Source organism: Colobus angolensis, unplaced genomic scaffold (assembly GCF_000951035.1).
Source record: "Colobus angolensis palliatus isolate OR3802 unplaced genomic scaffold, Cang.pa_1.0 Scaffold5, whole genome shotgun sequence".
NCBI classification, from domain to species: Eukaryota; Metazoa; Chordata; class Mammalia; order Primates; family Cercopithecidae; genus Colobus; species Colobus angolensis.
This window is the reverse complement of record NW_012118487.1, coordinates 32676613-32687458: the sequence shown is the minus strand read 5'-3', so window position 1 is coordinate 32687458 and position 10846 is coordinate 32676613. Positions and strand designations below refer to the sequence as shown.

General features: G+C 39.5%; 1 protein-coding gene across 2 annotated transcripts; it reads left to right on the top strand.

The window, feature by feature from the left end:
• The first annotated feature begins 288 nt into the window (after positions 1 to 288).
• NPY2R (neuropeptide Y receptor Y2) lies at positions 289 to 8634 on the top strand. Of its 2 annotated transcripts, none has more exons than XM_011959749.1 (2): positions 289 to 729; positions 5451 to 8634. In XM_011959749.1, the coding sequence occupies exon 2, from the start codon at positions 5499 to 5501 to the stop codon at positions 6642 to 6644; it is 1146 nt and encodes a 381-aa protein (XP_011815139.1). In that variant the 5' UTR covers positions 289 to 729; positions 5451 to 5498; the 3' UTR covers positions 6645 to 8634. The 2 variants fall into 2 exon arrangements, with proteins under 2 accessions (XP_011815139.1, XP_011815138.1); XM_011959748.1 differs by having other exon boundaries at positions 338 to 725.
• Positions 8635 to 10846: the final 2212 nt, after the last annotated feature.

Genomic DNA, 10846 nt, shown 5'->3' with positions numbered 1-10846 from the left:
GGTCCACCCCGCCTTTGCCCTCACCTTTCCCCGGGGCGGATTTGGTGAACTCGGCCTCAAGTCCAGGAGGTCTGTCTTCGCCGGGCCATCTCTCGCGGAACCGGGGGGTAGAGAGCAAAGGGAGAAATTCGTGGAAGGAAAGGGAGGTAGGGTTGGTGCAAATGCCCAGAGTATCAAACTTGGGGGTGGCACAGTAGGTGACAGCAGCAGCTGCAGGTGGTGGCTGGGGACCCGCGAGGGGGCGCCCCTCTGGGTAGGGTCTGGCTGCGAGGGCTTGCAAGCCCGGGAGGCGGCGGAGAGACCCTGGACACTGTTCCTGCTCCCTCGCCACCAAAACTTCTCCTCCAGTCCCCTCCCCTGCAGGACTATCGCCCGCAGCCTCTGCACCTGTTTTGTTGTCTTTAAGGGTGGGGTTTGCCCCGCTCCCCAAGCTCCCATCTCTGATCCTCCCACCCTCACCCGCCCACCCCGCGAGTGAGTGCGGTGCCCAGGCGCGCTTGACCTGAGAGGTCGGCAGCAGACCCGGCAGCGCCAACCGCCCAGCCGCTCTGACTGCTCCGGCTGCCCGCCCGCGCGGCGCGGGCTGATCTGGACCCTCGGAGCGGACGGAACCGGACTTGCCTTTGGGGACCTTCCAGGGCCCTCTCCAGGTCGACTGGCTTATCATCGGACAGACGGACTGCACACGTCTTGTTTCCGCGTCTCCGCAGAAACGCGAGGTCCGGGTCAGTAAGTGTAATTCCTAACTCTGATTCACCTCCTGGGAACAAGAATATCCCTAGAGGAGCGCTCGGTTCCTATGAAGAGGGACATGAGGAGGTCCTCATGAGTGTATGGACTTTTTCCTCCTCCCTTAGGCGGGAGGTGGAGGTTTGGAGGATGTAATACCATCCCCATTTTCTACTTTCGCTAGATGTTCCCTTTTCTGTTGAAGATTGTTTACTATTTCCTTGACCCCTCTTTGAGATAGGTCATTATCTTTCCAGAACAGTAAGTTGTTATTGTTCCTGCCTCTTTAAAAATCAAACACTTGTCTAAAGCAGAAGGTCCTATTGGATTCTCCAAAGCTGTTCAAGAGGAGACACATTCATTTAAGCGTTTGCTCATTTTCCATCAGAAAGGCTCACCCACTGGCAGGAGATTTTGGTGATGGGGAAAGAGGCAAAACTAAAAGCTTTAAGACATTTTGCAATAGGTACACATCATTTAAAATTCAGTGACATGAAATGGAGATGCTGCTTCCAAAGAAAGGCTTCCCACACCCTTTGATGAATATTTTCAACTTTCTACTGATTACTCAAACAATCATGTCATGTATGTAGCATTCTTGAAACTTCCCTTCTTCCCCCTTCCCTACCCCCATTCCTAGAACTAATTAGTTTAGGCAAATGCAGTGCTTTTGATTTCTCAGATTGATTTTTGAGATATTTTTCCCTGGGAAAAATGTTCTGGAAGATACTGTGCTTGATAAGATGTGCAGCTTTACTAAGGCCAACCTGTGGCAATATTGTTGCAAAAAGCCCCCAGAGATTTAAATATCTCCTCAAAGCATGAACTGGTCTCTGACTCAAATAATTTGAAGTTCTTTGAATCTTGGGTGGTGGGGTTTCAGGGGAAGCCCTGAAACTCTTTTCCTATTCTGCAAAGAAATGTTTCTATAACAAAGTTTCTAAGGATTCCCTTATTCAGGAAAATTGTACTGGTAAAAGTTCTCTTTAAATGTCTTAAGTAATGTAAATATCTAATTTTGCCTTATTTCGAAGAAAGGTTATTCCCTTGTCTTCTTGCTGTTTCCTTTGTGTGCTTTTGATGGCAACTTCCTGTGTGTACCTGTTTCCTCTTCCACTTTTCCAGAAGTGCTGTCATGAAATGATGCATTTTCTGCTCTGGGTAATGCTTGACCTGGCTAAAGGCCAGTAACCTGCTTAAGCACAGCTAACACTGTGTATATTCCAATAGCTTGTAGATCAATAACCATTCCTACAGAGAAGTTGTAAATAACAGCGTTTCAAAATTTATAAAACAAGACAGAGAAGAAAAAGCAAAGCAAGTCAATAAATCAAGTATATTCCTCCTCCTAGTGTCCTTCAATCTCATGCTTCCCCTCAATTTAGTCAGGTATAACCTCCAAACTCCAGCCTCTTGGAGTCTCTTTAATTCTGTAAATGGCTTGTCAGGATTGAGTAATCGTACTCTGAAACCAGTCTCTTTCTTAGTCTAGGGGAAATGGTGTGGCCTATCAAATGTACAGTCTAAGATTTGAATGGTTTGTTTCAGGTTACTCTAATTAGTAAGGAATGGAGGCACATGTGAAAAGAGGCTGGGGCTCCTTGGAACATTCTATGTGAAATTTATGCAGAGGGAGCTGGAATATATCAGTACAGCAAACACTTGAGTACACGGAAACTCCCATGTCTCTCCACATAGTAAGGCTCCTGTGGAAGGAGAGTGGTGATAGACAGAGAGACAGGGAACGAGGGGGAAAGAAAAAAAAGTGAGAGAAATGGAGATGGGGAGAGAGAGTTGGGGGAGCAGAAACCTTTGAAATGGAAAGTTTTCTTTATGGGGTATACTGACAATTTAAAATGTTATAATCAGGAATTAATTTAACAGGGTCTCAGGACAATTTTTTTTGTATAAGCAGTTATTTGATTAAGAATAAGAAAATAAGCATATGGATGTTATGTCATAGGAAAGAACCCTATACAGACAGTTGTCTTCAGTAAAGGAAAGGATCAAAATTATACTTTCATTTTGCTGACATTGATTATTCAGTAAAATTGCGCTTTCCTTTAGCTTTATGTTTGTTCTGCCAAATTGCTGAGCACCTTTAATGTACTAGATAGTGTGTTAGGGATTAAGCAACAGAGGAAGAAGGTTCAGGTTCTGTCTTCAAAGAGATTGCTGTGCTGGGTAAACGAAGGAAAACAGTCACAATGTGGCATGTGGTACATGCAGCATTAGAAGTGAGCACAGGGGCTTTGGGTAACTGAAAGGCTTCCCAGTTTAAAACAGCGAGGGCAGAGAGGCATGAGAAAGGCTCAGGTGTTACTGGAGTTGGAAGTAAGGCAGTATGACAGAAGTGGACAGTATATATTGGGCTGTCAGGAGAGATGAAACCAGAGGGATATGCAGGGATGAGTTCAAGAAAAGCCTCGAACGTCAAACTAAGGAGTTGGGATTTTCTTCTATAGGCCAGTGTTGTCAACCTGTGGGTACAGATCCTTTGGTGGGAGAGCAAATTAATGAAAGCATATATGTACGTCATTATCAGATCATGCAAAACAGAATCTATTCAAGAATGTAAAAAAGGAGGAATTTAATGCAGACAGTTGATTTAACAAATGATAGAAGCCAAACAAGGGATGTTGAGACTACCTAGAGATTAGCGAGAGCAGGGAGTCATTACTGCCTCCAGCTGGATGGATATGAGGAAGAGGTAGTGTGACCAAGGCCACCGGACCAGGGACATCCTCTGGAATCAGAATCACAATAGGTTTGTCCTATGAAAACCAGAGCTACAGAACTGCTGCAGAGGCACTGCCAAGAGCAGGGAGGGGGGAAGAAGAATATAGTGGCTTCTCCCTTCCTACTGTCCTCCAACTGTCTGCCAGTGCCTCCCACTGACCAGACCCAGCCAGAATACCAAGGACGTGGAGCCTGAAAATGCAGTCTGCAAGAGTCCGCCCTCCTGTGGTACACAGCAGAACAGAACAGAGGAAGGGTAAGGGAAGGAGCTGGGGGCCACATAGGCCCAGCAAGGCATTATCTGTGGGCTTAATAAATGTATGACTCTCTTACCAATGGCATTAGATGCTATTAATTACAAATACATTCAATGAAAGGTTCATAAAAACAAATTCATAAAAGAAGCTCTGAATAAACAGTGGCAGCCTTCTGTGATTACGAATACATTTGAAAGATACTACCACTATGGTGTTGGGCTCTGAATGCTTTGACAGAGTGAAAAAATGAAACTTATATTAGAAAACAATACATTATATTGTTTCAAACATTCTGGAGACATTAAGGAAAACAATATGATCACATTCGAATTTCAGAAATAAAAACATTTTAAAGAGTAGGTATTGTCCAGTAAAATGTGAGAGCCTTGGAGTAGAGGTACTATCCTCTTGTCTTCACCTGGCAAAAACCCTACTTCAAGACAGGTTTTTAAATGCATGATGAATGAAGGTTTGAAGAAGTATAGGCACCAGGATAGTAAAGCCACCCTGGCATTGAGTGGACTCTCGATTATTTCTGTTAGGTGAATAAATTAATTAATAAATAAAAGCAAAAGAGGATGGGAGGTAAGTTAGAAGATGATTAGAGTAATTACAATAAGAGATTAAGAAGAATAAAACCAATGTTGTAGAAATGGTGAGAAAATAACAGGTGGAAGAGATATGTAACATACTAGTCTGTGGGTTCTCTTAAATGTGGGGGCTAACAGAGATTTCGAGAAAGCATGAAATGCTATATGTTAGTTCAGAAGTTTATTTGAGATCATTCAAAAAAGCAACTGTTCCAACCCAAGAGTCCTTAGACCACTGAGTGGATTTAAAAAAAAAACCTGTGGTATGTAATACACCATGGAATACTACTCAGCCATAAAAAAGAATAATACAATGTCTTTTGCATCAAGTTGGATGGAGCTGGAGACCATTATTCTAAGTGAAGTAACTAGGATGGAAAATCAAATACCATAGGTTCTCATTCATAAGTAGGAGCTAATCTGTGGGTACACAAAAGTTTACAGAGTAGAATAATGGACTTTGGAGACTAAAATCTGATTTTACTGCTATACAATTCATCCATGCAACCAAAAAACTTCTGTACCCCAAAAGGTATTGAAATTAAATTTTTAAAAGACAGCTCTTCTACACATTTTAATACTATTTTTAATACTAAATCCTGCACCAGGAACCGAATCTGCTTGATTCATCTCAGATAATTCATAGTCCCAAGGTTCAGGTACCAGACAAATAGTTTTAATACGTTCCCCTTTCTTACACAATTTGTTGCTGTATATTTATAAATTTGAAACAGTCAAGATATTGAAAGAAACTTTACTTTTTTATCTACCTGAAAATTAATTCAATGAATTTATAGTGGTTATAAAATTCATAAAGTTTATAATAGTCATCCCACTTAAAATGAAATTAATCCATTTGGTAGCATTCACTTTGAAATTGTGTCTATACTATAGGTATTATACTTTATCATCATAGCATATATTTCAGAGACCTGATTTAATTGATCTAATTTGACAATAGACTTATTAAAAGGTCTGTTTCATTCAAATGTTTTGCTATGCACAATTTTAGAGAGTAGAGGATATTTTGATCCCCAATCAAAATTAAACCAGTCCATTTGTGAAATTTATTTGCATCACCTTTGTGTTTTCCTCGTTCCATTCGTTTTGTTGTTGTTGTTGTTTTTCTTTTTAGGTTGTAGACTCTTGTGCTGGTTGCAGGCCAAGTGGAACTGTACTGAAAATGGGTCCAATAGGTACAGAGGCTGATGAGAACCAGACAGTGGAAGAAATGAAGGTGGAACAATATGGGCCACAAACCACTCCTAGAGGTGAACTGGTCCCTGATCCTGAGCCAGAGCTTATAGATAGTACCAAGCTGATTGAGGTACAAGTTGTCCTCATATTGGCCTATTGCTCCATCATCTTGCTTGGGGTAATTGGCAACTCCTTGGTGATCCACGTGGTGATCAAATTCAAGAGCATGCGCACAGTAACCAACTTTTTCATCGCCAATCTGGCTGTGGCAGATCTTTTGGTGAATACTCTGTGTCTACCATTCACTCTTACCTACACCTTAATGGGGGAGTGGAAAATGGGTCCTGTCCTGTGCCACCTGGTGCCCTATGCCCAGGGCCTGGCAGTACAAGTATCCACAATCACCTTGACAGTAATTGCCCTGGACCGGCACAGGTGCATCGTCTACCACCTGGAGAGCAAGATCTCCAAGCGTATCAGCTTCCTGATTATTGGCTTGGCCTGGGGCATCAGTGCCCTGCTGGCAAGTCCCTTAGCCATCTTCCGGGAGTATTCACTAATTGAGATCATTCCGGATTTTGAGATTGTAGCCTGTACTGAAAAATGGCCTGGCGAGGAGAAGAGCATCTATGGCACTGTCTACAGTCTTTCTTCCTTGTTGATCTTGTATGTTTTGCCTCTGGGCATCATATCATTTTCCTACGCTCGCATTTGGAGTAAATTGAAGAACCATGTCAGTCCTGGAGCTGCAAATGACCACTACCATCAGCGAAGGCAAAAAACCACCAAAATGCTGGTGTGCGTGGTGGTGGTGTTTGCGGTCAGCTGGCTGCCTCTCCATGCCTTCCAGCTTGCCGTTGACATTGACAGCCATGTCCTGGACTTGAAGGAGTACAAACTCATCTTCACAGTATTCCACATCATCGCCATGTGCTCCACTTTTGCCAATCCCCTTCTCTATGGCTGGATGAATAGCAACTATAGAAAGGCTTTCCTCTCTGCCTTCCGCTGTGAGCAGCGGTTGGATGCCATTCACTCTGAGGTGTCTGTGACATTCAAGGCTAAAAAGAACCTGGAGGTCAGAAAAAATAGTGGCCCCAATGACTCTTTCACAGAGGCTACCAATGTCTAAGGAAGCTAGGGTGTGAAAATGTATGAATGAATTCTGACCAGAGCTATAAATCTGGTTGATGGCGGCTCACAAGTGATAATTGATTTCCCATTTTAAAGAGGAAGAGGATCTAAATGGAAGCATCTGCTGTTTAATTCCTGGAAAACTGGCTGGGAAGAGCCTGTGTGAAAATACTTGAATTCAAAGATAAGGCAGCAAAATGGTTTACTTAACAGTTGGTTGGGTAGTAGGTTGAATTAGGAGTAAAAGCAGAGAGAGGTACTTTTGACTATTTTCCTGGAGTGAAGAAAACTTGAACAAGGAATTGGTATTACCAGCATTGCTAAGAGACGGTGGGTAAATAAGCTGATTTTCAAATCTCATTAGGACCTGGATTGGGGAGCTGTGTAGTTCACTGTTCCCTGCTTGGCTGATGAAAACACCGCTGAACAGAAATTTCTCCAGGGAGCCACAGGCTCTCCTTCATCGCGTTTTGATTTTTTTTTGGTTAATTCTCTAGACAAAATCCATCAGGGAATGCTGCAGGAAAAGATTGCCAGCTATATGAATGGCTTCAAGGAAATAAACTGAAACTTGCTATATAATTAATATTTTGGCAGATGACAGGGGAACTCCTCAACACTCAGTGGGCCAACTGTTCTTAAAACCAGTTGCACGTTTGGTGAAAGTTTCTTCAACTCTGAATCAAAAGCTGAAATTCTCAGAATTACAGGAAATGCAAACCATCATTTAATTTCTAATTTAAAGTTACTTCTGCTTTATGGAGATATTTAGATAACAAGCATACAACTTGATAGTTTTATTGTTATACCGTTTTGAACATGTATGATTTATGTTATTATTCCTATTGGAGCTAAGTTTGTCTACACTAAAATTTAAATCAGAATAAAGAATAATTTTTGTGGCATGCTGTAACATTTCCCAGTATTTATAAGCAATTTTTGCACAGGTACGTAGCTCTCATGTATTTAAAGAACATTGCAGTGTTATTTTCTTTGAAATTCATCCTCCGTGGACCCATTCATACTAAATAAAACAATGTAATTACATTAAAATGGACACATCTGGTAAGAGGCACTAAAAACATTGGATTCCCTTCATCTTGCAAATGTTGTATTTCAACCAAGTTCACATAAGTTATTTATCTTCTTTTCAAAATAATTAGCTATATTTTTATATAACATGAATATACACATAATAAAATTGTTCCTGTAAATTGTAGAACATAGATGCTACAGTATTTTTATTTAATTATTTTATGAATAAATTTGTTATTTCAATAGTACCCAACCAAAGATGCTTAAAAGCCTTCTATGTTCATAAAAAATAACAACTGAGATGTTAAAGTAGTCATATGTCTTTAGATGGTTTTAAGTTTCATTAAGTCATATTTTTGTAAATATGACAGAATTTGTGAATATATTTTTTAAAGCAAAATACTCAACTTGCTTATTATATATAGTTATGACATTAATTTTATGAACTGGAGAGCTTCACTTTATGGATATATTTAAAATTCATACTATAGCTCCTATTAAATTCCTTCCATGATAGATATAAAAGACTGGTTTTTAAGTGCACTGCACTTCTGGAATACTGAAAAAGAATGAAAGCAATATGTAGATTAGGTGGAATTCTTTAAGAAGTGAACAAAAAGTAATGTATATCTGTAATATATAATCAAATGATTCATTTTTCTGTTAGACTCAGCAAATTGTTCAAAAATAACTTTTTGCCTTTTAAGTAGCAGTTACTTTGCTTAAGATGCTAATAGGAAACTATGGTTAAAGATGTACCCTCCCCCTTGGTGAAGTATTACACTGTAAGAAATGTATATGCTACTGTGTTACATGTTGTATTAGTAAATTATTAGAATCCAATTAATGATTTAATTAACACATATCTTATCCAATTCATTATGTCAATTCATTAATAAAATACTTTTTATGTAGTGGCTCTATGTTGAAATTAAAAAGTTGGGAAAATTAGAGAAATTGTGTGGAATTTTATATCAGAGTGCTTGTCTAAGACAAGGCTGTAAGACTAGTGCAACTAAAAAAGAAAAATAAAGGCGGCTGTTCCACAGTTAGTCAAGCTCTCTTTACATTCTGTACCTGAACCTGAGTCAATGGATCCACTCCCATGACTGCAATTACAATACATAATATGAGGATTTGTGGGTCTTCATTTTTCAGACAAGGCATTTCTTCTTAACTTCAAATCTGTATCTCTACCGGCAAACAGACCATGTTCACATGGGTGTCTCACCAGCAAATCAAATCCAACATGTTTCAATCAGAACCTGCCATTTCAATGCACACCTCATCCCAACTCACCTCCACGTTGTCCTCCTGTATTCCCTCTCTCAATCATGACACTACTATGTACCTATTTCCCAAAAGCCTTACATTTTGAAATCACCCTTTACAAGTCTCTTTATCACATGTATCTAATTAATTCCCACACTTTGTTTTAATTCCTACATATTTCTTTAATCAACTTACTTTTTTCCATTCCCTTGGTCCAGGCTATTGTCTCCCCAGACTGCTATTATGGTTCATCTGGATTAATATAGGTGCTTCCTAATTGGTCTCTATATCTTGTTTTCTTCCCATCCAATCTGACTTTAACCCATTAGCCATAGAGATTTTTCAAAAACTCGGAATGTATCAAATCACTCTTCTGATGAAAACACTTTAACGTCTCCTTATAATTCTTATGATAAACTCAGAATCTTTTTACGACATGGAAGGTTGTTTAGAACCTGACTGTGCCTGTGTTTTTTATCTTATATACTTTTTATCCACTAATATTTGTTGCTAGATTTTAAGCATCATGAGGGCCAGGACAGGGACTGTCTTAACCATTGCAATTATCACAGGTACTTGCAATTGTTGACACCAAGTTAGTAGTCAATAAATATCCTTCAAGGAAATTGAGTTTATGAAGTGAAGTATATTTATTAAAGCCAAGACTTGAAAATAGATCTGCAAGGTTGTAAACCATAAATGTTTCCCATTTTAATATATGTCTTCTAGGAAAAGAAGGTTTTAGCTATGCAAGAGTCCAGGGAAGATGTGTATTTGTTCAGAATCAGGTTGGTTTTCTTTTGTTTTTTGAAGGCCATTAAACATAGACATATGCAAAAGTATGAAGGGCTCTATACATAGATTTCATCCATGGCTCACTCAAAATTAGCTAGAACTTTGTCACCAGGAAAGAATGGAGGAGGCAGTCATGATTTAGATAGCTAGAGAAGCCATTGCAGATATTTCTAGCAGAAAGTTATTTAATTCAAGAAATTAACATCTTATAAAACCACTGGAAGAGCTATGGAATTTAAAATTAGGAAAAGTATCCACTAGTATTGAAGAAACCAGGAAGTGCAAAATTGCAAGAAACTGCTATTAATGTGAACAGTGTGAAAGTGGATGATGTACAGGAAAAGTACAGAGTTATCTGTAAAATCTTATTGCCTTCCGCTAAGCCCACACTCCTGCCCATCTCTACTCTAGATCCACTAATGCCTTTGGCTTCTCTTCTGTTTTCCAAAATTTATACAACTCTAACTTTACCAGCATGGATCTAGGGAAATGTTCTTAGATTTCAAATTGCTAAGATACAGGGGAGAGCGTGGAGGGGAGGATATGGCACTCAGTTGCTATCAGATAGTCTGGCAATCTTGGGGTGTAATTTCTAGTTTCAACCTCATCCTCTCGTTAGTACCTGCTTAGGTTCTCCAGAGTTACAGTGATGCAAATTGACTACATCTTTCCCTTTTCTCTTAACAAGGCTCATGTGTCAAAAATACTCTTTAAAACTGCCCCACTTGTACAGGTAGACTGAGGAGTAAAGTATAAATAAAGGCCATTTTTCCTACAATGGGCTGATGAGAATGGAGGAAGAAAGGATAAAACCTATACAATTATACCAATACTGGAACAACAATCTAAAAACTACAGAAGAATCTAAATTCTGGATTAGCTTCCTAGGATGAGCAAAAGGAAATAATAACAATGTCTCAGGGAGAGAAGAATCTTCAAAATTTTCAAATTGATAAGAGATGAAATATTAATATATATGGCAGCAAAAGACAAAAATGTTATTTTTTCTTAAGAAAACAAAAAAGGAATTAAAGAAACAACACAAAGTTAGTAGAGAATGCAAACAACTCAATAATTTCATCCCATGACATTAAACAT

What these genes read in the sequence shown, in the direction of transcription:
- NPY2R (XM_011959749.1), top strand. Translation starts at nt 5,499, where the DNA reads ATGGGTCCAATAGGTACAGAGGCTGATGAGAACCAGACAGTGGAAGAA.